Source organism: Castor canadensis, chromosome 11 (assembly GCF_047511655.1).
Source record: "Castor canadensis chromosome 11, mCasCan1.hap1v2, whole genome shotgun sequence".
NCBI lineage: Eukaryota > Metazoa > Chordata > Mammalia > Rodentia > Castoridae > Castor > Castor canadensis.
Genome location: NC_133396.1, coordinates 133690491 through 133718116, shown reverse-complemented (window position 1 = coordinate 133718116; position 27626 = coordinate 133690491). Strand labels below are relative to the sequence as shown.

At 33.2% G+C, this 27626-nt stretch overlaps 1 protein-coding gene across 16 annotated transcripts in view; it reads right to left on the bottom strand.

Moving 5' to 3' along the window:
• Dennd1b (DENN domain containing 1B) overlaps positions 1-27626 on the bottom strand; it is a 231054-nt gene that overhangs the window by 63472 nt on the left and 139956 nt on the right. For all 16 annotated transcript variants that reach the window (XM_074048718.1, XM_074048714.1, XM_074048709.1 and 13 more), the window contains 3 exons: positions 22997-23042; positions 18132-18233; positions 6156-6281 (listed from right to left, as the gene is read on the bottom strand). In XM_074048718.1, coding sequence (XP_073904819.1) covers positions 6156-6281; positions 18132-18233; positions 22997-23042 — 274 coding nt within the window. The remainder of the gene's footprint in view (positions 1-6155; positions 6282-18131; positions 18234-22996; positions 23043-27626) is intronic.

The window sequence follows — 27626 nt, the reverse complement described above, 5'->3', positions numbered from 1 at the left end:
AGTAAAGAAAGTGTCCCCTACACTTTGTGAATGTTCACTGAAGTAAAATGACAATAGATAAATTAACAGAGAGAAGGCATACAAATTTATTTGTGGACTCAACCAAAAAATACCTTCAAGGTTGATAAAAATCAAATATAAAAATAGAATTCTAAAAACAAGAAAAGAGTGACAAGCCACATATAAGGGAATCCTTATCACACTAAAATAAGCTTTCTCAGCAGAAACCTTATAGGCCAGAAGAGAATGGGATGATATACTCAAAGTTCAAGAATAAAAAACAAACAAATGCAAGAACCCCTGCCAACTAACAATACTATATATCCAGCAATGCTATCCTTCAGCAATGAAGGGGAAATAAAGTCTTTCTTACACAAATAAAAACTGAGGGAATTCATCACTATACTAGACTTACAAAAAAAAAGTGCTTATGGAATTATTATACCCAAAAGCAAAAGAATAATAACTACCATCAAGAAAACATATAAAAAAGAACAAGATCACTGGTAAATCAGACACACAAATAAAAAGATAAAAGAATCAAGCCCTATCACTACAAGAAAACTACTAAAACACAAAGATAAATTATGATAAGAGAGGCTGAAAGGAACACAGAGCATACAAGAGTTATGAAACAACAAAATAGCAGGTGTTAGCTTTTACCTACCAATAATGATCTTAAACATATATGGATCAAATTCTTCAATCAAAATATATAACAGACTTGTCTAATGGGGGATAAAAGAGAGAAGATTCAACTATATGCTGACTACAAGAAACTCAAACTGCTGGTAAAGCCACATACAGACTAAAAGTGAACCATTGAAAATAAAAGATATCCACAAAAACAGAAGCTAAAAGTGAGCAAGAATAGCTATATTCTTTTGAAATAAAACAAGACTTTAAATCAAAAGCTTTAAAAGACACAAAGAGGGTTGCTATAAATTGATACAAGGATCAATTCAGCAAAAATATGTAACAAATATCACTGTACCATTCAAATAAATAATGCAAACATGATTATATTTAAAGGGTGATATGAATGTTAACACCCAAATGATTGGGAAGCAGGTGCTGGTGGTTCACCCCTGTAATCCCAGCTGCTCAGGAGGCAGAGATCAGGAGGATCATGGTTTGAAGCCAGCCCAGGCAAATAGCTCATGAGACCCTATCTCAAAAATATTCAACACAAAAAGGGCTGGCGGAGTGGCTCAAGTGGTAGAGTACCTGCCCAGCAAACATGAAGTTGTGAGTTCAAACCCTTGTACCACCAAAAAAAAAAAAAAGAAAAGGTTGAGGACTTCTATACCTCATTTTTATCGAAGGACAGATCACCCAGACAGAAAATCAAGACAGACACATCAAAGTTGAATTATATCAGAAAGTAAATAACAGATATTTATAGAACATTTCATCCAACAGCTGCAGAATACACATTCTTCTCATCGGCACATGGAACATTCTCTAGGATAGACCATCTATGTAAGGCCACAGATCTTTGTTTCAGTAAGTTTTAAAATACTGAAATCATGTCGTGTTTCTTCTATATCTGCAATGTAATAAAACTAAAAATAAATAACATTAGAAAATACGCAACTGTGTGGAAATTGAACTTGTTCCTGGATGATGAAGGGGTTACTGGCAAAATTAAAAGGGAAACTTTAAAATTTCTTAAAATGAATAAAGATGAAAACACAACTGTCAAAACCTATGGAATACAGAAAATGCAGTATGAAAGTGGACACTTACAGCAATAAATGCATACATCAAAAAGTAGATTTCAAATAAAGAACTAATGATATACCTGAGGGTTTAGAATATCAAGAACATACTGAACCCAAAATTAGTAAGAAGAAATAAACAATAAAAACAGATAAATCTGAAAACAAGAAAACAACACAAGAAATAAAACAAAGGGTTTTAAAAAAAACAAAACATAAAAGGGGGGGGTAAACAAAATAGACGAACCTTTAGCCAAACTAACAAAAAAAAATTATAGATGAAACAGAAGACATTGCAACTGATACCAGACAAATACAAAGGATCATAAGAAACCATTATAAACAATGATGCACTAATAAATTGGACAACGTAGATAACTTTCCAGACACATACAACCATAAAGTTCAATCAGGAAGAAGCAGAAAATCTAAATGGACCAATAACAAGTAACAGGATGTATAAGAGCTGGTGGCTTTACAACTTAAATCTACAAAATATTTAAAGAACTAAGTCCAATTCTCCCTCCACTATTCCAAAAATTAAAAAGAGAGGAATGCTGCCAAGTAGTTTTAGAATGACAGTGCTGCCTTGGTTCTAAAATCAGACAGAGACACAGCAAAAACAGCAAAAGAACACTGCATACAAATAACCCTGATGGAAAAGAAAGGAAACCTAAAACTTGAATGCGGTTGATGTGCTCACTGCAGAGGAGTGAATAAAGTAATCTTAAACTGGCAGAGGCCACTATGGAAAGGGGGCCAAACAAGAAATAACAAATGATGGTAAGAATGCAAGCTACTGAGAGACAGACAGAAGGATGGGAGGAAGGGGGTCAGCGTGACCTTAGTTCTAAGACATTTTTGGGCTTGGAATGTCAAGACACCACAAGTTGGGTACCATTTTTGAGTCTGGCCCAATTTAGAAGATAGACACAGATAGGATCTCGCCTTAGGAGTCTATAGATGATACAACAGAGGCAAGACTGAGCATAAGCATATCACACACTGAAGCAGGAGAGGGGCGGTGGACAGAGTGGATTCTAATCCAGGCCCTACTATTCACCAGCCAGGGAAACTCAGTGACTCAATGAATATCAACGTCCTCATCTTTAAAATGAAATAAGTAGTATTTTGATAGCTTGCAAAAATAAAATGAAAGCATTTATTTCCAGGTTCTATCACAAATTAGCATGTGGTGGGTGCTAGTGGTCAGTTATTGTTTTAATTGTGATTAAAAATCATTAATATCAGTTAAAAATCACAAATAGTACAAGAAATAATATGCAAATAATGGAGAAGAAAGATACTAAAAAATAAATATAATTAATTCATAGAAGGAGAGGATCAACTATAGTTTCAAGGATCAGGAAGCAACTGGATAACCACTAATAGTGAGAAAGATAATAGGGATGCCAGAAAGAAAGAACATTAAAAATAAAGGTTTGGAAGCCTGAGAAGCTTGGTAGATTCAGAGCCTCAGGTAGTAGTGTCTGAACTGATGTCAAAGTTTAGGAAAAAAGTAAAGGTAGATGGAGTGCCTGCCCATGCCCGCCCATGCCCACCCACGCCAAGGGCCTTGCAGGGCAGGGGGCAAGGCCAGAGACTCTGGTCGGCCATGGGCCCAATCTACAGTTTAATGCTGTCAATGGTAAGGCAAATCATGGCTTATTTTTGGGTGTATAAGTAAGCACCAGATTTTAAAAAGCAATGCTCCGTGTTCATATCCACTTAAAGCAATTTAGTAGGTTTTTTCTTTCAATAGCTAGAGAATAATACTGAAACACAATCTACAAAAAGGAGGAAAAGGGGACAATTATAACTTCTATACTCAGCCCTTCTTTTTCCACGTCTATCAAGAAATATATCAAAGACATAAGCCTATTACATAAGTGACAAAAAAGTGCTCAAATAAAAATGTTATTAACAAATTATGATACAAGGTAACTAGTAAAGATAATAGGTTAAAATATACTTTAGACACAACAAAGAAATCATTTTCCTTAAAGATAATTTATTTTCAAAACATAAACTGAAAAATTTATATAAATATATTAATCACACTTTTAAAAGTGTGTTTTCATTCAAAGATTCAGTCAGATGAAACAAAAAGGCATATAAAATGAAAATACTGTATGTGAATATAGCATAATGAAACTCACTGAACTGGTTAAAAAAGAGGGAGAGGAGGGAAAGTTGCTAAGATAAGAGTCACATGGATAGGGTGAATTGGATCAATCTATATTAAATAGTTACCAAAAAGAATTAGCAGTAGAAAACAGGAGAAGAGATCAAATACAAAAAGGAAAATTACAGATAAATTAACATTCATAGCAAGATGTGATCAATAAACAGGAAAGATATTCTATGATGAAGTTATATATTTTTCACAGGTACTAGAAATAGGAATGTCAAGATTTCTTTTTTTAAGAATTCAAAGTCCTGGGAATCTTATAGCCCTCTTGGCTCAATGAAGCTGAAATGGGGAGAATAATTAAACTATACAATTTATAACAATTAATGTTCATCATTTCACACAGGAGCTAACACACCAATAAACAAATCAAGAATTTAGGTAAGAAAATATTCTCTTCACTTTAATTTGCTCCCTCCCTCAAATCTGACGTCTTTCACAATTTTTTTTTTTTTAGTGGCACTGGGGTTTGAAGTCTTTCACAAATTTTAAAAGGAAGATGAAAATTTTAATGTATAAAAATAGGTAAGTACTTAAATATGGAAAAGTGCTATTTTAAACCTTCCTTTCTGTACTATAAATTTAAATCAATCCCTATTTTTACAAGTCTGATTTAATCATTAATTCTGTCTTTCAATTTTTCTGTTTCAGTTGAGGTTGAATAATTTCAATATGAACATACCATGCTGTAGTAAAGATGGTGGATTTCCAGTCCTTCAAAGACTGAGCTCCTTATAACTTCCAACAATTTTTATTCCAGTTGAGATCTATGTATTACATACAGTACTGAGTTCTACAATGCTTTAAATATATACAAAAGATTAGTGTAGCCTATGGTGTGGATAAGTGTCCCCCAAAGGCTTGATCCTCAGTCCATGGAGCTATTAGGAGACAGTGGGACCTTTAAGACATGGAACTTAGTGAAAGGTCTTCCTGCCACGGAGGGTGTGTCCTTGAAGAGGGTATTGGGATCCCCGCCCCACCTCTCTCTCTCTCTCTCTTTTTCCTGTCCTGGCCATGAGGTAAGAAGCTTTACTCCTTTATTTCTCTACATGGTCCTTGCTGTCATGTGCTGCTTCACCACAGGCCCAAAAGCAATGAAGCCAGCTGCTTACAGATTGAAACCTCTAAAACTGTGAGCCAAAGTAAGCCCTTCCTCTTTACAAGCTGATTGTCTCATTTATCTTGGGACAGTGGTGGAAAGCTAACAGAACATGTAGGCTACACATAACACTTATCTAGAGACACCAGCAGAAATGTTCATGCATTAAATCACTCCCTCTAATAATATGATTTACCCTCGAAAGAATAAGGGCCACTAAATGGGACCCCCAAATCCAGAAGTCAGTTTAGACAGCATACAACACATTCATGTTTATATTATGCTTCATAGTTTATAATAGGGTTTTCACACCAACCCTAAAAAATGAACAGGGAAGCTATATAAGAATTCTCATTTTGCAAATAAGATCAAATTCTAGAGAATAATGTTTATAAGTAGCTTAGCAATGGAATTCTTTTAATAGCAGATCTTCATTTCACTTATTACTAATTCAATGTTTTTATTCCTTGAAATTTACTTATCTGGTCATGGATCAATGGTGCAATAATTTTTTTATAAAATCAGCCTAACATACTCTAATCAATAATGCAGAGTGAAACAGACATAATGGACTTATACCCTTTTTGGACCACCTAAACACTTGGCTGATTCTATATAACAACTATCTTTAGAATATTAAAAATAAGTGGTAATATGAAGTAAGATAGGCTAAGTAGATAAGCCCATTTTTTAAAAGTTATCAATTAGACAACAAACTTCCAGATATCACAAAATGTTTTTAAGTTCTGACCTTTTTAAACTTTCACTTTGTACCTGTCATATTTAAACTCATTAATTAAATAACTCAATTGTCTGGTGAATTTATTAATTATCTTAACAAGATCAGATAAATGCTTTAAAATACTTGAATATAATTCTTTAATTAGTTCAGAGGTAAATGTTCCATTTTTAGAACTTTAATAAGGTGAAAAGCAAAAGCCTGCAAGAAATATGAACTAAAGGTTACCAAAAGAACTAAAAACAAAAAGTCAAGAAATGGGAGATGGAACCTGTGTCTTAAAGCTGTACTGGATTTAAGAAGACAGGATACTTTTTTAAGGTGTGGTTTAAAACGATGCTTCTTTCCAAAGAGCAATAAGAAAGCCAGTTAACATGGTGAGGAAACAAAAAAAATGCTTACAGGTTTGTATCTCAGTGCATCTCTGTAGGATCCAAACAAAGCAGCCTGAGCCCTAAGAAAGGCCCTCGCCACTCCATCGCCGGTAGCTGTTGACTGCTTCTTCAGTTTATTTTTCAAGGCCGAGACCTGTATGACAGAGAGGAACAGTTAAATTAACACCTCAGAAATTGGTACAGCGAGGTACCAACCCAATCAGCAGGCAAACCACAGTGTCTGCAGGTCAGCCAAAAACTCATCCTCCTCCCTGGTAGCTTATCTCTTTAACTGCAGAGAGCACCTGCTGGTCTGTTAATTGAAAGGAAAGTAGGAGAGGAGAGGAATGTGCTAATGCAAATTGGTTTATGCGCTCTCTTTTTTTTTTCCCAAGGCCTCTTGACATAAGTAAGCTTTAATTATTTTACAGTAAACTGCTTGTGCGCCGCTTTTCTGCAATTACAACATGTGTCTACCTGTTTGCAGTTGAAGCTGGTTGGGTATCGTGACTTTCTGCTATGTAAGGATATTTGTCATAGGCCTTCTAGGATCACTTGCCATTTTATTTTACTTTTGGAAGTCTCATTTGCATGTGTAATTTTCCAGGCATTTGTAGAACAGTTTTTGTCATTATTAGACAAAAGAAGCAGAGAAGAGATAAAGTCATTGAGACCAGGCCATGAGAAGAGAATTATGGTATGCAAATGTTACACACTGTCACATTTAATCCTCACAACCCTCATCTGGGAAAAACATTCATAGTCCCATTTGCGAATGAAAAAGAGAGGAGCACAAAGACGTGAAGTGCTCCGACCTCACTACGTAGCCAATGAGCGGCAAAGCTGTGATGTACGCTTAGTCTGCCATGTGCCGGGTTTGGGTTCAATGCTATAGCCTCATAAACCCATAAACAGAACAAAATACTAACGCTTTTAAATGGAAGAAAATCTTATCTAGGAATCTGCGTAATTTCTGAAAACAGTTAAATTTGTTATAATTTTTTATATGTATTCCAACTTCTAATTTCAGGTGCAATGTATTTTAGAGAGTTGTATTATCTCATAATAGCCTTTTAGAGTGATTTTTAAGTAAGACCATCCTCTTGATGTAAACTTTTATTTTTTTCAGGGGGAGAAAATATAGTATATTCCTATGCACCAATTTCCTTCACTAATTCCTTCCACACAAAGTAGAAAACTACAGTCTATACACTTAAAAATATTGATTCTCACATCCGTTCCTCATCAATGCCTAAAATAGAAACATGTGAAGTTGTGCAATAATTCTGTTTTGTCAAGGAAAAAAAAACTGATGAAACAAATTCTAATTTGATTGCTCCCTTCACAGAGCATGTTCTTATCGGTATGAAACTACCAGATAATAAAATGTTGCTTATCCATTTAAGCAAAAGGTAGTATTTTTATTTCTTTCTGCAAGTAATCCTGACTTCTCTTGTAGATGATGGTTGTAATTGAAGTGTCAGCCTAATTAACAACTAAACTCTGAATGATGCTAATGAAAAATGAGCACAGCATCAGAGAAGGGACCAGCTCTACAGGTGATAAACCTTCACAGTAGTGACATTTTCCAGTGTAAAGTCACAGTTACTGTGATCTGATCAAAGGAAAAGACCCCCATTGGGTCCAATTATAAGTATAGTTTTGAAAAAATTATTGAGTTATGATGTTTATAATCTATGCAGAAAGCCTCTCCAGTATAGGTCTTCTCCCCATAGCTGTGATCTTTGCAATTTACATCGAAGCTCCACAGATTCAGATAAAAGTTTAGAGCCTAATTCATTTAGCCCACAAAGTGCATAAACCAGATTCATTTAAGAGGGAGTTTTTGTTATCAAAATCTAACCTAAATCAATGCACGTTTTTAGGAAATCCATGTCACAGCTGAAGGATGCAAAAATAAATCTTCTGACTTGATGTCCTTTATTCTGGGATGAAATAATATTGTTTTCTAAGTTTCATATGCCTTTAAAGAAAAACCAATAGAAATGAGTATCAATTTAATTGTTTAATTATCAACCCCTAGAAGAAATGTTTCACATTTAAAAAAAAATATTATGAAAAAGTAAATGGGGTTTCACATTTTGCTTTAGAAAATGAGGAAAAAATGATTTAAAGGCAATGCCTTTTATTTTTGCAAAAGAAAATTCCTCAAATCATAGTTTTATATAAGATGAACTTGATGATTCAGTCCTCCATAAATCAAGGACACAGTATTCCTCAGACAATCATAACCCCTGCTCACAGACAATGGCAACAGCCAAGCTACTCTGCATCCTTCACTACACCAAGGCCTCAACTCCACAACTGCTATGTGAGCTGTCCAGGACCATGAATCAGACTGCCACACACTTCCTGACCAAATGACAAATATGCAGTCCGCACCTCCAGATTCAGTCACCCAGGGATAGTCTCTAATCCCTGTGTGGATTTGCAGAAACTAGGAAAGAAAAAACCAAGCACTTGTTCTAGGCTGTCCAAAAGGCAGCCATTTGCAATATGAGCAAGTGAATATGACACATCTCAACTCAGACTTGCTTCAAGTGTAAAACAGATGTTGTATTTAAAAGACTTAGTATGAATATACTCAGTACGAAAATTTTAATATTGATTACACTTTAAAACAATATTTTGAGTATAGGGTTAAGTAAAATAGATCACTAAAATTAATTTTACCTGTTTCTTTTCACTTCTAATGAGACTACCAGAGAATTTGAAAATACAAGTGTGTCTCTCCTTGCATTTCTATTGGTCAGTGCTATCCTACATGAGCACACTATCTGATTTCATATGGATATCTGAGACTAAAAACTGCCAAGCAAAACACAGGGTTACATTTTCCTTTGCCTATTTCTATCTTATTTCAACTTTTGAAAACTACATCAAAAAGATTATTTCCCTGGCCTGTTCTAGACGGCTTCAATTGTCAGTGGATCTGGGTTGTTGCTGTTTTCCAAAGACCACAAGAGCAGCTGAAATAACTGTTTCTACATGTGAAAACAAATGCTCACAAACAGTCTGTAAAAATGAAACTGTTTTTAGCAGTAAGTTTGATATATAAGAATATTAATCTAATATTAAATGATTGTGTCAGATCTTACTGTTTCCCTTGCCTTTTGATCACTGGTTACCACTGCCCTGTGCAATGCTAATTAGCTGTTAGCAGTTTTATCTATAAAATGATGGTGTCTCTTCTGCACTTTTTCAATATCTGGTCCGGGCAACAGCATTTCCTGCTTTAATTTCAAGCTTCCACATTTTGTTATGAAATAAACATGCATCTTCACAGAAAATTCTAAAGGTTCTCCTCACATATAACTCTGACTTCAGAAAAGCAGGCAGCACCATAGTCACATGGTTATCACAAATCCTATTATACTGAAACAGTATCAATTGCTTTGTCTTTCTAGTTTTAAGAAAGTAAGCAACTTCAACCTCCAATGGCTAAAGATTATTTCAGAACTGACATATGTTATTGTGTTTTAGAGAGTTTTCAGCCTCTAAATAATGTTTATAGTCTAGTTAGGAATTAGACTAAGCCAAAAATATTAAATAGTGAAATGAAGCTTCAGAAATAAACATTATTTCATTGTCTTATCAAATGTTTAAATTCCTTTCACGCAAAGAGAACTTGGGCTTCTAAGCAACCATTCACAAAAGGAATTACAATCAGAATTTTAGCACAGTGGGAGTTCACTGTAGCCTGAATAATATTACCACTGATTCTCTACTTTTACCCTCTTAGCACTAAGCTACGATGAATAAAAGGAAGGAATTACATGAATAAACAGAGCAAACAGGTATAAATTTAAAGAGTGCAAGCGATGTGCACACAGTCTGAGTAATGAGGTAATTATACCAACCAGAGTAAGTCAGGAAGGAAGAGCATATAAGTGGGCTGTTTATCAGAGAAGTAACAGGCTTCTCTTACTTGACTTCTAGATGCATCTTTATGGTAAAAAATAAATAACGGCTATTCCTAAAAATTTAAATTTTATTTTCAATATCACAACCAGAAATGTCAAAGGAGAAGAAAGAAGATAAAAATAAGTGTTCAGAAATATTTACATAACCTATACAACCTAAAACACCCCAGTAATGTTCTAAAGTATGTTCTTTTATTAAACTAAATGATACTCTAGAAACGACCTCCATCTAGAAAACTTAAGAGTTTCTAATGATCTTCTGCTGCAGAACAAAGGAAGCAAGTGAAAACACTTTCTTTTACCATGAAACATTAGGTCTGTTATATGAATTACATATTAAATCCCTATACTACTTTAACCATTCTCATATTCAGGTTTTTAAGAATCAAAATTAACAATTTTCTGCTCATAGACACATATTCTCACAAGCTCTTACTTGAGGATTAAAAGAGTAACGTTTAAGATTTGTTTAATGAAAACCATACCACATAGTTGTCTAAAGAGAATATCATTACAGGGCCTCTTTCTAAGCATAAATTTTCTATCCAGCCCTAACTACTATGGTATTATCTACAACTGTTTTCCTTTCTGAGCTATCTTAAAATGAAGACATCCAAAATTGCTCTTCTCCTCACCTACTCTAGTTGGGATCTGTCCCCCAAAGGCCCAGGTGTTAAAGGTGTCATTTGAGGGAATGTGGAATCCTTAAGAGGTGGGGCCTAGTTGAGGAAGTTATGTCATTGGGGGTGTGGCTTGAAGAGAATATTGGAAACCCAGCCCCTTCCTATCTCTCTCTTTGCTTCCCAGCTGACAGGAAGTGAGCAGTTTCCTCCTCCATGTGCTTCTACCTTGCCACAGGCCCCCAAACAATGGAACCAGCCAATCATGGGCTGAAAAACCTCTAAAATGTGAGCTAAAATAAGCTTTTTTTTTTTTTCTCGTAAATTGTTTTTTTCACATATTTTGTAGCAGTGACAGAAAGTTGACTCACACTCCACCTGAAGTTCAATGTCAGGCTAGTGTCACTTCTGCTCTCCAGCTGCTGTACAGAGAAGTACGTCCCCCTTTCTCATCCTACAAATGCAATACATCCCTAAGGCCTGTCAGTTCTATCTCTCCTGTAAACTTTCCTGACCAATCTTCCCGCTTCACTTCTTAAACCTAGTAATCTTTGGGACCCAAAACCTAAGATGTTATTTTTTTTTTTAACTCAAAATGGTTCACAAAATTTCTCTGCTAAAAATCTTCATTGAATTTAATAAAATCCAAAAGTCTCTTACAGAACTACAAGTATTTTCTATACTTAATTTTGCAATAAACTCTTGTTCATCACACTACAGCTACCTTCTTTCCATCCTTTTTTTTTTTTTTTGTGATACTGGGGTTTGAACTCAGGACTTTACACTTGCTAGGCAGGTGCTCTACCACTTGAGCCACTCTGCCAGCCATTTTTGTGTTAGATATTTTTGAGGTGAGGTCTTTCAAACTATTTGCTTGGGCTCTCCTTGAACCTTGATTCTGCTGTCTCTGCCTCCTTTTTTGTTTTTTTTTTTTTAATTTTTTTTTTCATTTTTCTTTTATTATTCATATGTGCATACAAGGCTTGGTTCATTTCTCCCCCCCTGCCCCCACCCCCTCCCTTACCACCCACTCCGCCCCCTCCCTCTCCCCCCCCAATACCCAGCAGAAACTATTTTGCCCTTATTTCTAATTTTGTTGTAGAGAGAGTATAAGCAATAATAGGAAGGAACAAGGGTTTTTGCTGATTGAGATAAGAATAGCTATACAGGGCATTGACTCACATTGATTTCCTGTGCATGGGTGTCCTGAGTAGCTAGGATTACAGGCATAAGCCACTGGTGCCAGGCTTCTTTTCGTTTTTGAATCTGCCAGCCTCATCTCACCACAAAACTTTTGGATTCTTTTCTTCTACTCTGCTTAGCTTACTCATACATATGGCCCAGCCCACTGCTGCAGAAAGAGGTTCCTGACATGCTGAGCTTAGCTATCCAAAAAGGCTGATCTGAGCTTGTGGACTGGTAAGAATGCCATCTCAGCTTGGCTAAAATTATTTTCACTTTAGCTTTCTGGTAGCAGAAATGGCTACCAGTCTACACTGACTCTCCCTTGTTGAATAATTGAATGACTGAATAAGTGAACAAATTAACAACCTGTTCCAGGCAGGATTTTACATTTACTGAAGCAGAATATGTGTGATGAACACCAGGAATACAATTCATTTAAGAGTTCACCAAGTCATTATGACATCAACAAGATTGGGAATAGCTCTGGTGACAGTATTACACACACACACACACACACACACACACACACACACACACACACACACACACAAATCCTGAACATGGAAAAGTCAAGAATTTAAAGGGGACTCAAATAAATTGGAAAAAATTTTAAAAGTCAAAAATCAAGGTGTTTTAATTAGCAGTAAGAAAAGAGAAAAGCATGCTATTAAGATAATATGAGGGGTTTATTAGAAGGTTAGGTAATTTAGTTTGAAATGAAAAGCCATGAGGAAACCAAAGTCTCTGTAAGCATTTTAAATCACTAGAAGTAACAAACAATAAATCAACTTTAGAAATGGCAAAAGTACAGAGACATGAAGGAGTGGGAGTAGAGAATCCCTAAAGTCTGGGTCATTGTGGTAGAAGGGATGGGTTCTCTTATTTAGTTGAGGGAAAATATCAAAAATCTTTGAAATGTTTGCAGGCACATTTAAGGTTTGGAGTTTTGTTTTGTTTTGTTCTTTGTTTTATATTTAAAGCTTATATTTTTAAAATCTATGCCCAGAAAACAATAGGGAATTAGTGAAATCTATACTTAACTAACAAAAACAAATCCTATTTTATGAATAAGCACATCTCTGAAACAACCATTTAAAAGAATGATGAGCTTCCACAGACTCCACTGGTGTACAGAAGTACGCTGATTGCCTTAACATGGTTTCCTTTACCAGAGATGGGGAAATAAAAGGTTGTATTTATAGCAAAAAAGTGTATTTTAAATATGTTTCCATGTTTCCTCTTTTCATTATTATGAAAATGGCCTTATAAAATATTCAAGGAGATTACTGTCAATGAGGCTTTAGAAGCAAACTTCTATTAGAAGAGATAAAAGAAACAAAAGAAACGTAACTGCATTCCCCCTCACCAGTCATTTATTGGATGCCTACTATTTACAAAGCACTGTATCAAGGCAGTGTGGCAGGGGCAATGCACAACCAGATGTCTGAATCCCAACAGCTGGGGACTGAGAGAGAGAACACGTGCATGGCTACACTGCTCCAGGGACAAACTGAAAGCTGCATTTATCTCCTCAAGTCTACTCCATAAACTAAATAATATGTCCTTCAAATTATGCCATAAACTGAATAAAATTGTATTATCTTTCCAACATGACTATTCTAGAAATCTGTTCAGGACTTCACTAACCATTAAACCTGATAAGGATTACAGCAGAGCTGTGGCAAACCTGGAACTAATATAATATCCTCGGGGGCCTTTTTTTCTTTATAACATGTATTGTGACATTTAACATGTTAAACCTTCATGTTAAATTACAGGAAATATTCAATGAATTAAACATATTTATTGACAATTTGCATGGTTACAGGAGTTTACATGTCTTAAGAGTTTTTGAAAAGTTGATTTAGAAATTCTCTGAAATAGCCAATTCCTTTCTAAACTTATTCCCAAATAAATAAACTCACTTGAATGGAGATATCCAAAGTTCTTATTCAAAGTCAAAATTTTAGGAGTTTCCTCTAGTTCTTTGGACTTTTAATTTAGATTTTTGGTGACTTGGAGTAATTTACATCTCTCCTTTTCATATCACAATAAAATCACTAACATATCCTTTCATCTAATATTTGAAAGCTTCACTAAACATGCATGGTGGTTTCAATATAACCATTTTATAGCAAGGTCCTTCTGATTTAGTAATTAAATCAGATTAGTAATTAAATCTGATTTAGTAATTAAAAATGCTTTATACCAAACATAACTATCCTATAACATAGTGTGGTCTACATTGAATTGTACCACTCCTAAGTGCAGTATATTTTCTACCAACCCTCATAATGGAAAACACAAAATTATTTTCTAACAGTATTATATATAAGATGAAAAGGAAAATTTAAAAACAGTGCTGAAAATCTTAATTTAAATCAACAGGTCATGTTAATGGTTTTTTTAAACAAGATTAGAATGGCAAATAAGCTTCAGTAGTAAATCTTAAAGGCTTCTATATTCATTACATTGTATATTATATTTATATGAAAGACTATGATCTAGTGTTTGGGGCATAAGTGTAAGGATCCACCCATACTAACTAAACCTTTACAAAGACCATGAAAAGTTAATTTTCTGTGCTTCCATTTCTTTCCTCAAATAGGGATAAGCTTTTTGACTGACCTCAAAATATGTTATTTTCTAAATGTTAATGAATAAAAATTATTTGAAGATGATTAAGCAATGTCGGTCAAAATTTCTTGCCTGCTATAATGAATATTGTAACATATGCAACTTTTTTAGAGATTCTAAACTGCCTCCATCTTATAGGAGTTTATAATTGTATTCATATGAGGATAAATTTCCAAAATCTTACTATAATGCTAATTATTAGCTTAATTTTCCAATAAGTAGATTACACTTTATTGATTATTTTTGAAATAGTAACAACTCCCAAATTACTTTTTAAAATGTAATGGAAAAATGAAAAATTACAAGGAGCAGTAAAAATTAAAATGAGCTTAGAAATACAACATTTTAAATTATTACATAATTCAAATTAAGTTTGTGTATATATTTGGAAGGAAAAGTTTCAATAGTTCATTTTCTTAAGTTAAAATAAACTCATTTGAGATTTCAAATGCTATATTTAATTCAACTGGCTTTTTCTCCCCTCCTCATACAGCATCCTACAATCACACTAACTTTGATTTTGATAGGTTCTTAGTCCTAAAATTTAATTTTTTATTTCAAAACACTCAAACTACATAGGCTTGAAGGTATCTGTATGGCATAGCTACTAAAAATAAAGTTTCAAGTCACAGACAAAAATTACAAATGTATATTTTAATGCAGCTACTGCCTTTAAAAGTTATCCTAAGTAATAGTCAATATCATTAAAATCTTTCCCAATAAAAGTTTGGATTTTTTTGTTTTAATGATACAAATCTATAGTGAAATGATGAAGTCAAAAAACAAGTGTTCTTGTCAGAAGACAGGAAGGGAGTTTTATCCCCTCCCTTAAGGAAAACAAAGGATTCCTGAAAGCTTTGCCCTGATTTATTTTTCCAATTTTAAATACCTTAAGAGTAGCGGAACTGCTACTGGCATGGTAGTATTTCTAACAGTCAATAAATCTAAAATATTATGTGTGAATATTGGAATGAAGCCATTAAGAAGATTACAGCATGCAACACAGCAGAGGGTCCACAGGAAAAAAGAACTGGTAATTCAGGACAACTGTGACCACTGACCTTCGAACAGCCAGGACCACTGGTCAACCTGACACAGAAATAATAGAGTACACATGCACCAAAGTCATCTAGCCTTAAGTATAGTTCAAATGCCCCAGTAGATGATTTTAAAAGGCCCTCCATTTAAATCTGTTAACTTACTAAACAATCAAACATACCAACAGTAAAAGACTTCGAGTACATTTTATTAATGCAAACCACATACAAAAATTCATTGAGATTATTCATGATTTTAACACAGACATTAAAAACACTTGCCATTTAAAAACTATCTCGTGATACTTGGTCATGTTTCCTCCAGAACTATCAGAGACAGTTTGGAAAACTGATGAAAAAGCTACATTTATTAGAGATGGGTTAAGTGGTCACCTAAAATGTTCTTGGAAAATTAGTATAACTTTAAAATATCTACTATTTCCAACAAATGGTCTTAGTTCACTCCCAGAGCTAGTTTGATTTTCTCAGTCTACAAATTTTTCTGTAGGTCTTGGCTTTCAACTTTTTTTTTTCTTTCTCCTTTTTTTTTATGTTGTTTACTTACATGTGTATACATTGTGCCCCTCCCCCAACCTCCCCTCCCCATCCCCGCTTCCAGGCAGCATCTACATAATCAATTTATACCACCTTGCCATGTTTCTTTTTTAAAAAAAAACTTTTCTTACAATATTTCAATTATGTTTACTTATAATGTTAAGAGTAAACTATGTGATAGACTCCTGTGTCATTTTATGTGCTTGAACTTACACATTCTGTGAATGCTGTTTAACTTGGCCATTTATTAAATAAATGCTTGAGATGTTAAACTAATTCTACAGTGAAAGTAGTACTTCTCAATTTAAAAAGACTCATCCTCAAAAATGCAATTTCGAAGGCTCACTTCATGTAATCATCTCATTGAAGCTGACTAGAAAATTTTCAATACCATATACAGGAAAGCTGGATTTCTCTTTCTCTTCCTTTTATTCATCTTTTTTCTTTTCAATAAGCAATCCTTTCTCCTTAAGGCATTAACAGTAAGAAAAACACACACGTAAAGAAAACATTTTAAAAAATTGGGCTCATAATTATTTCTCTATCCAGTGACAGATGCTTTGATGTATTTCTAAATGAATAACTAATCATTTTTAGCAGTTTCTACAAATTTTTACAATGAGGCAAGTTACGCTAAGCTAAAAAAGATAACTGTTCACTGGCCTGGGTTTGAATTTGTTTAAACACAGAATAAATTGTAGTAATCAGATAAAGGAGTTCAGAGCAGTGTGTTTCAAGGTCAGTGAATATTTTATGTCATTTATAGGCAAAATAATACGATTTTGATTTTAAATTCCTATTTTTCTATCACTACCCATAAGAACAATTAAGGCTAGTAGTGAATGTTTTAAATTTGTGATTTTTAAATTCACCTGCTCAAACTCCTTAATAACGGACTTTAAAATGTACTTTACAGAAAATACATTATAAGACTTTTAATTCACAAAATTTAATATCCTTGAAAAGAATGGATGCTTTGATTTTTTTTAAAGAGTTATTTTAAACTTACAATTGTGTTAATAAGGATGTTTATAAATAACCATTAAATAAAATATATGCAGAAAAAGGACTAGCTTGCATTTTTCCCTATACTATGGAATACAAAGGCCAAAAATGCTCTTATGGAGACTATTTAACATGAAATACAGAATATGGCCCATTATAAGCTGCACACACACACACACACACACACACACGCACACACACACATGCACGCATGCACACACACACACACCCCTCTGTAAGATCAAAGACCAGAAGAGAACTGGCACTTAATTTATCAGCCTTTACAGACAAAAGACAGTTTTCGTCATTTCAAAAGGATCCGATGTCTTTTATGACAAACTGGGTTTGCAGTTTAATTTACAAATAGAATTCTAAGTAAGCAGTCTTTGCTCTGCCAAGGCAAATGACAAACAGTGTAGGTTTTCATTCCTGCAGCCCTCAGCAGGGTAGAAAAGATTAAAATAAAACTGAAATAATTTAGAGAAAACAAATAAATGTTTCAGAAAGTTGAGGAGATCAAAGCTAGAATTTTCTGACCCCAACTGTACAAGCATTTCTTATTATATTGACCAGTGCTATCAGATCACTAATTAAAAGGAAAAGTGCTGGCAGGTGGCAGGGAAGCAAAAGCTGGTAATTGGCCCCCTTCTTCTTCTTGTCTTCAAAAACTCTCTCATTCTTTTGCAAGACATGCCACTAGGCAGACAGAAATGCCTACTTTGTAATATAATGATTAAGATGAGATGAAGAGACTTACGTTTAAAGAAACTCTGCCTAATGAATGCATCTAGCTTTTTAATTATAATCCTGCTTCTACAATCAAGGAATATGACTTCCATTCAACATCTCCTTAACTGCCAAAAGGTAAAAATATCAAAAATAGAATCTACATTGATTCCTCTCATCCCTGTTGCACACATCCAACCCTTTAAGTTCAGATTTTATTTCAGAGTTCATTTCAGTAACTCAAGCATCCAGGAGAAAACATGTATGTTCACCACGAAATATCGCTCAGACTTACCACGTCACTTGGGAGGTTGCTCAAGTCATTAAATGGTGACTCTAAAGTGTTTGTGTCAACATTTAACATAACCACATCTTCCAATGATTTGCTTTTCACTCTCTGTTTAGAAAACACAAGCATACAAGAAAATCTTATGATATTTTCCTTACAGAAATATTATGAGTTTGGAAACACACAAATTATCTTAGCATATTATTAGGCTTGGGAAAATTAAAAAGGAAAATCCTATATTATAAAAGAATATAAACAACTTTGTCTTCTGAGAAAGGAAGTTTGACTATAACCTATTAAAAACGATTTGGTAAAAATGCTTAAAATAAAAGATTTGCTAATCTAATATTTAATCAATTCAACTACCAAAGAGATATCACAACAAAGACTTATAAAATAGATACAATTGCATCAAACCTTAGAAACTTGTAGCCTTTGTAATTTACCAATTGAGTATCAATTCCATGATATAGGATTCTGCATCCAGCTCTTCACCTATTTTTAGCATACATTATATTTAAGGACAACATAAACCAAGAACTATGATTACAGTATTAAACTACATTTTTACAATGTTTTATTAGCATAAATTGTAGAAAGGATTTCCATTGTGATATTTACATACATGAATAAAATGTACTTTGATCAAATTCACTCCATTTATATTATTCTTTCTTAAGCCTCTCCCTTCTCACACATTATGCTATTTTCATATGTATATGTAATTCACTTTGATCATATTCACCCACCATTTAAATTAACTTTAAAAGAATAAATATTTTCTCATATTTCCATACCAACAGGTATACATTGAAGGAAGATTAAAAGTGTAGTAAGAAAATAAGAGAGGACACTAATATGCAATCTATTGTTAGCAATATTCTTCACATTAATTTCAAAGTAAAGAATCAAATTTAATGGGCTAACATGACTGACAATCCCTTTGATCTTATTTATTTGAATGTTTAGTCAAAATAGTCAAAATATCTCAATATGTCCACAAATGACAGTCAATTAGATTTTTATCAATCCTTAATAAAATTTTTTCCATCCTTAATAAAGGAAACATTCATTGTTTATTAAATCATTGAATTCTAATGTTTCATTTAAATAATAAATAAGTGATAAGTAGTGCAATCACTAATGAAATATATCTATGAATTCAGAATTCTGTAATTGTATAGGCCAACCAATAAAAGATCAACAACTAATTTCAGCGGAATATTTTTAAATCACGTTCTAGAACAAAAGTCATGTCTGATTATTGCTTAAATGCCTTAAATTTTACAATGGCTTAATGAATTATTTTGTATTAGTGGGTTATGACTGAAATTTCTCTGATCTGTTTAGAATTTTAAATCTCTAAGTACTTACCAGAATGTTAAATTTGCTAGGAAAAATGGTAGTTTAGGGTTGGGGACATCTATGTTTTAAGAAAGCAATAAAATCTGTGTGGAGTATGACTTCTCAGGGGACACATGAGTCCAAAACTATGTCTCATAAAAGATGGTGTAAGTATCATATATAAGTCTTACTAGTAAGTAAGACTTAACAGATGGCTTCTTCTTAAACATTAGCAGAGAATCACTTTTAGTGATACTAATGATATTATTGTAAAAACATGTATTTAAAATTTTTTTAAATATACGCATTTCCTTTCTTTTCCATGTGTACATATATAGAAAGGTTTAGATACATAAATATTTGATTATCTATCAATTACCAATAATGTAATTACAATCGTAACTAACTTCATAAACAAAAATATACTGGCATTAATGGCATTTGTGCATAAAAAGCTTGACATAAATATTATCTCCATCTTCAGTTTTAAATTATCCTTATGCCAGAAGTTGTAGAAATAATCTAGAAGACTGAGTATGTTTTTCCAGGGATGAAACAAGTTTGTCTAAATTGCCTAGGATAATGTCTATGTACCCCCTCCCTATAGTTTCTGTTCCGACAATAAGACTAAAGTCTGAAAACTTTGGTATTAATATGAAATTTGTATTTTTTTTCAAAATTGCTTTCAGCTTTACAAAGTCAGATAATAATTGAATATTAAATTTTGTTTAAGGGACCACTAACCAAGAATAAAAAAAAATTTATTCCTAATCAAATTGAGACTTCCTAAGGTTAGAACAACTCTACATAAGCAAAAGAAAAAGACAAAATATAATGCAACATTTTAAAACTATTTTTAATGAACCTTCAGATGTAAGTATTCAATCTATTCTTTTCTCTCCAAATAAAGCTTAAGGTATTTTTTTCTCAATAAGTGTGGAAACTCATAAATGGTTCCTCTTAACTCTCTCATATTTTTATATGTCATAGGTTACGAGATACAAATTTAAGAGTGAGAATTTGCTTTTCTCTTCAAAAATAAGAAATATTACTGGAGACAGATTTTAGGTTTTATGGGGGAGCAATAGTCAGGTGTTAAAGTTGGTAAATCTTTTATACATCCTTTGTATCTAACCCTTCCACACAATGTAGCTACAAATGCATGCTATGCATATTAATGCAAAGAAATGACACAGTGGCAGAAGTCATGTGGCTTTAAGACATTTATTCTTAGTCACTTACATGCCTTCATTTGCTCCTAAAAGTCTAGTTTTAAGGGAGAACAAAAAATGTCTTTTCCTTTATCTTAAAACGAAATTTATATTTCAAAATGAGATTTTTCACCACCCATTACACATAAATAATAAAAATAAATGAAAAATTCTAAGACATTAATTTCATGTCTTAGAAACACTGCATCTGGAAGTTTTAATAAAACTGAGAATGCATGCTGAAACCGGCTTAGCCAAGAGAGGAAAATGAATATTTTGATTCTCCTTTAAAAAATTAGTTGTAATTGCAAAACTAAATGCAAAAAATTTATTCAGCTCAGTTTCACATATTAACTACACAAGTAGCTAGACCTAATTCCAACTTTAAGATACTATAAAACAAAAAGTACTAAAAATAGAAATTTTAGTTTAAAAAAATCTATCCAATAATGACTTAATAGTAATTGAATTTCTATATGTATATCATCTCGTAGCCAATTAAGCAAGTTACTAAATGATACTTAACTAGTTTAAACAAATTCCTTCTCAATTACTATTAAACCACATAAACCAAATAAAACTATTAAGATACTTGGATAAATCCAGCACATAGAATTCAGAGATTTCAGCCAGTGTAATCTCGGTTGTTTAAAAAAAAAAATCCCATTTAAAAACAGGAGCTACTTAAAAGTTAGAATGGACTATTTCTCCAAGACAATACTTTCAAAAAGTATGTAATTCTTTAATTTTCTCCTTAAGAATACTGAAGTTCTTTATATGTGGCCTTTATCTAACAAACATATGATAAATATAACAGAATACTTACAACATACACACCTGTCTCTAGTAGTTTGGAAAAGCCAAATTGTTTGTTTTAAAGGTTGATGTAGAATCAATATGAAAAAAATGGCATAACACCAACAGGTGTATAGCCAACAATCTTAAATACTTTTCAACTCTATAAATAAACGTATTATAAAAAGTATGTGACCTATTTAGATACATTAAATATAGAAAGATATGTACACTAGTATGAAAAGCAAATTCAAAGGCTCTTAATTTTTTTTTTTTTTTTGGTAGTACTGGGGTTTGAACTCAGCAACTCTCTAGAAAAAAGTTCAAGCATGGACAGATTTTTATGTGACATATCCCATGATCTAATAACAGGTTAAATACCTACTTATTCATGCTTCATTCATATACTTTATCCTTTCACCGTACATACCTGGGCTTGTAAGAAACAAGTTTTTAAAAAAATTAATAAAATATAGAGTCATAAATTTAGCCAACCCAGACCTCAATACTAAAAACAAAAGAAACCCATTAAAAGTTCATAAAAATCTATTCCCTACTAATAATGAAACAAATAAAAAATACTGTCCTGGCATTTTGCAGAAAGAAACAAATACCCAAAATTGAGGACAGGCAGAATTTCATAATCCAAGCCTACTTTTAGGGGCATTAGTCTCAGAATGAGATACTCAGGGGCTTTAAAATATATCTAGAGTCTTCCTTGATCAAAATAAGGACTGATGGTGTACAGAGATAGCAACCAATAAGAAAACCACACCTAACTCATTGGAAACCAGGTTAAATTATTAATGTATACAGTCAGTGAAAAGAGAAATTTATCTGAAAGTCAGCATAATGATGTCATTCAATTGACTCAGATCTTCTGCTGTAACACAAGCCTCTTGCTTATTATCTTTAGGTGTTAACTTTGTAAGAAGTATTCTCAAAAGTTTAAGGTATTTAAAGTTCCAGGGGGTCTCACTATAGGGATAACATAGGTGATAAAAATCACTTTGGAGTTATGCGGTGACAATGGTAAAAGTTAAAACTTAAAAAAAGAAGCTACATTTCCAATTAAAAAGTTTATCATGGATGCATTAAAACCATATTTTTAAAAAGCATAATGATAAATTGGAAAATAACAGTGTTTTACAAAATAAGTCATAACTATGTAAATTTTGACTTTAAAATGTCATCCTAAAAAAGAGATTATGAGACCTGAAGTTACCATGCAGCAGTGGTTTATTATGGATTAAAGTGTTTATACTTAAAACTTACCATGTGACTTCTACCAAACGTAACCTACTTTCCTGGGTTTCATGCCACTGAATATGATAATTTAGCATATTGATTTAAATGAGATTATTTCGTTACCCTTTTTTAATGACCATTTAAGTACATCCTAAGTATGCAGCTAGTCACCACTTGATATTTATTATCCCATTAATATTCCTTCAAACAAAACTGTTTTAACTATTTTATTAAGTTAATTTTATCACTATCTCATGTCTGAAAGATACTCACCTCTATGAGGCTGGAGTGTATTCCAATCAGGTATGGCATTGGGGCACTAAATTAAAAATATATATATGTATAGATTCATATAGTTCATTAAAACTGAAACAACAATATAAGTAATTCAAATGCTTAAAAATTAAATGTATTAAATGCTCAGTTTAGGCACTGCACATTACAGATATTCAAAATTATCCTTTATATGAAACTCAAATTTAATCTTAAAGGACATTAATATATTTAATGTAAGGTTGGTTTATATAAAAAAAAAATCATAAAATGATCTATAATTAAATCAAGAGTAATAATGCCTAAAACACATTTTTGATTTAAGATGACAATCAGGGTCTAGGCCATAGTCTGAGTTGAATCTTTTCCATACACCTCATAGCAAAAATACCCTAAATAGTCATCAAATTTATTTACATTTCCTTTGCACATCTTTTCTAATACTTATTCCTACAGTTTTTAAAAACGTATCTTCATTGTTTCATACCTATTATGTCACTAAATATTTATTGTGGAAGCTATTCAGTCAGTCAATCAATCATCAAATATTTATTGAGTCTGATTGTGTGCCAGGCCCTGTTCTGGAACCAAAAGTGCAAAAATAAACAAGTTCTCCTACTGTGCTATCTTTTCTCTCATGTACCTCATCTTTCATTTAGATTTTACAAATTCAGATTCATTCTACTTCCACTGTTATTAGTAAAATAATTATAATAAATAGAAAAATATCCAAATATAAGAATGACTTTGAATTAACTAATTCTGCACATAATATTTGGAGCATACGATTTGCCAGGCCCTTGGGGGTAGCCTAGAAAAAATAGAAACCAACATAGATACACTATGTTTCCTTTTGGATCTCATACTATGGCAGAGAATAGAGACACTAAATTTTTAATACATGCATTCTGAATTACTAGTAATTTTAGAAACATTTCTCAGGAAGTATAACACAGAAATTATCCAACTTGAAATTTCAAACTCAATTATCATCTACCAAGAAAACATGAGAACAGACAGATATCTACAGAGGTGATAAAAGATGTGTGAACAAATAGCTACTTCAAAATAAAACATTTTTGGCAATTCTCTTATAGACATCTCTGTGCCTTATTAATGCAAACCTTTTCTGTGAATGCAAACAGATAATCCTCTTTTTCAAAGGATTAGCATAATTTTCTAAACATCACTGTCATGATAAAACAGAGCTGTCCAAACTCCTGTACCTTCACTTTGCTGCTGAGAACCAACAACAGATAAAACTCACTGGCACCTTGACAGATCCAGAGATTCCAAAGTCATCTCAAAAAGTTCCAAATTTATTTAAGGATGGCTAAATACCAACCAATATATCCAGAATGCATAACAGAAGTGTTCAAGTTCTTATCGTGCTTCTCGTTAACCTGCACTTTCTAGCTCACTACTTTTATTGCCCTAGATTCTAATTCTTGGTGGCCTTTGCTTTTTGTAGCCTTTTTCCTTTCTATTCTTTTTAATTTGTATTCAGCAGACCATCTGGAATTGATCTGATATTCTGTATACTTCATTTGACTCAAGGTTGAGAACTATTTAAAGGACTTGATATCCTTAAAACCTAACAGATTTTCTGTCGTCAACTGTTCCACTCTTGCTTGAATGAAGGCAGGCCAGTTATTTCCTTAATTCAAGTTCTCATCCCTGGGCTCCTTCTGGGAGCCTACAGAAGCTGTAAAATGCTTTTTACAATATCACTATTGTGGGTTGCTGGGACAGCTTTCACATAACAAGCTAGATAACTCCTAAGATCTCAAATATGTCAAGCCCACCAAACATCCAGAATAGGTCACTGTGCAAGCTTCCAATTGCTCCACCCTAGAGTCACCTACGCACAGGTTTATACTACAGAAAGCCCATGGGACCTCAAATTCCAAAGCACATTTTAATAAGTTAATCAAAATAATAATAATGATTAAGACCATCTCACAGGTGTGGAAGAGATACTGGGTACACCACAGTTTCATAAAAGGAGAGCCAAAACTGCTAAATAATCTACTGAAATCTTTGGAAAGACATCCAGAAAAACAGTTTTAAATGTTTAAGAGAGCTGCCAGGTGTGGTTCAGCTTATGAAACTTCCCTTTTAGAAACTAAATCTGATAGTTTCATAGAATGAGTCATATAAAAATCTAAGACCATCCTAGGACTTTCCATCAGTGCACTTATTCTGAAAAGATAAGAAATAGAGGGCAGTACTGTTTCTTCTTTTTGGTAGCAATTAATCTTTCCTTAAAAATCATCTTCCCTTTTTCTTTTTGCATTTCTTACAAAGAGAACATCCTTGGCATACATAGAACTTAGGAGGAGATAGGAAGCCAGACAGGCTAAGAGTTCAAGGCCAGCCTGGGCAACATAGGGAAACCCTCTCTTAAAATAAAAGAAAAAAGTTTATGAAAGTTACTTATCTTTTGAGAAATAAACAGTACATTTATAGAAATTATTAGACTAGGATCAAAATTTCAAGAAAAACTCCTATGCACATCTTAATAATGAAGTAGCTCAAAACTTTTTTTAACAGGATTACTAGGTATCACCAATGTATTTTTTTCCCACTATGGTTTCTAACAAAATCTAAAACACACAAATGCTTGAACTATAAACACTGGTAATCTATTGCATAACTTTCTATAGTAATTATAATATTTTTCAGAATACAGAGTTACTTGAATAGGTATTTCTCACTTCTTCACATTGGATTGTGTCTACCCTAATATGAAATAAGTCAATTCTAATGACAAGTAATTTTGCAACTCTAGCTGAAATTTGCTCATTAGATTATGGTGTTAATAATCAGGAAGAGATCTTTGGCAACACAGATATTTTATCATCCATGTACAAAACTATCCTAGGTCTCTCTATCAGTGAAGTTATTTTGAAAGGGTAGGATACAGATGCTCTGTTTACACCTGGTTTTCTTTTTGATAGCAATTAATCTTTAATTTAAAAAATCATCTTTTTTTTTTTCTTTTTCGGTTCTCTTACAAAGAGACCACCATGACCTAGATTGTAATAGCAATCAATTAGGAATGTCTGAAGAATGTAATTTTCCATGATTTAAAAACTATTCCTTTAGAAGTTAAATCTCATAGACTCTTTCATAGAAAGAGTTAGACAAACTAAGTAAAAGCACTGACTTAACCATTTCCTGAACAAACAATAATCTGTCATAATTTTACTAGTCCTGGAGTCACATACCTTTCTCTGTGTTTATAGACTGAGCTTAAAGGTATCCATGGATGTGCCACCTGAAAGTATTGTTATTTTGGTTGGCTCGGGAGGGAAAATGCAGATGGTGTCACTTCCCCCAAGAGCTTTCCCTAACCTGGAGGAACAGCTGTCCAGTTCTTCCTGTGTCTTCCTGCTATAGGACTCACAACCTGTAGTGTCGGTTTGTGCTCTGTGTGTGTCCGTCTGTCCATGAGCATGTGTATCCATGCCTGTCTTTTTGTGAATATCCCCAGGGAATAAACTAAGTGCTATTTGTTGCGTCACACATTCACAGCTTGCCAAATAGGTATCCATTAGATGCTCAGTGAACAAATGGATGAATGGATGAAAGCATGAATAAATGAATGAACAAATGGATGAATGAATGAATGAATGAACGAACCAACCAACCAACAATGTAGGAGGCCTTTGGCAATGGACCAAGATGCGATGTTCACCCACGGTCACAAGATGGCATTATGATTATGGCTCTCCACAGTCTATGCCACTCCGGAGCTACAGATCCAAATCCTGGAAGTCCCAATCACTCCAAAGAGCTAACAAAGATATATCTACTCCTCAAAACCTTATGGTGTTACTTTGAACATAAATGTAAAATTATTTATTCATAGATCATGAGACTGAGGGGAAAATATGTAACATTTTCTCCTTTTGCATTTAGATCAGTATTATTCAAACCTCAAGAACTTAAAGGGAAGAAAATAATTTTCCCTAAGAAATTATTTTATCCTTCACATTTTTTGACTAGGAAGAAAGCAAGAGTCTTAGTCCACTATTTCTAAAAAATAAAAATAAATTACAGTATAGTGTCAAGCTCCTTTGATGCTGAACCTACCATTTTGAGCTTAAGGCTCAGAAATGTTCTGATACTTGTTTGGGTATCACTGCTCTCCTCTTTGGACCAGGGAGGTATCTGGCTATTAAAACTTGTCCTAAAGGCTATTTCAGACATTAGACACTTAAAAGAAAATTCCAGGAACTGAAACATGGAACAAGCTTCTTTCATTATAATGGAAGCAGCAGAAAAAGAAGGATCTGATGGCAAGGTTAGAGTTAGAAAAAGAAAAACAGCTCTGGAATGAATTAGTACAGAATTGTATATGTCATTAAATAGTTTCCAAATAACATCATAGAAAGTCTTAAAGGTCTAATTTAGTACAGAAAATTGAGTTGAAAGGTGTATTACCTCTTAAGAGGTCAGAACATTTTAATAGAAACATGAAGATGGCACTCACATTATAATATGATAAAAGATCATTTTAATCCTCATAATTAGAAGAATTTCTTCTTAAAACCATACCTTAACATGTATTTTTAAATGTGTATGAATGTTTTCAAATACTTCCGTAAAAATATTTTTAAAGAAA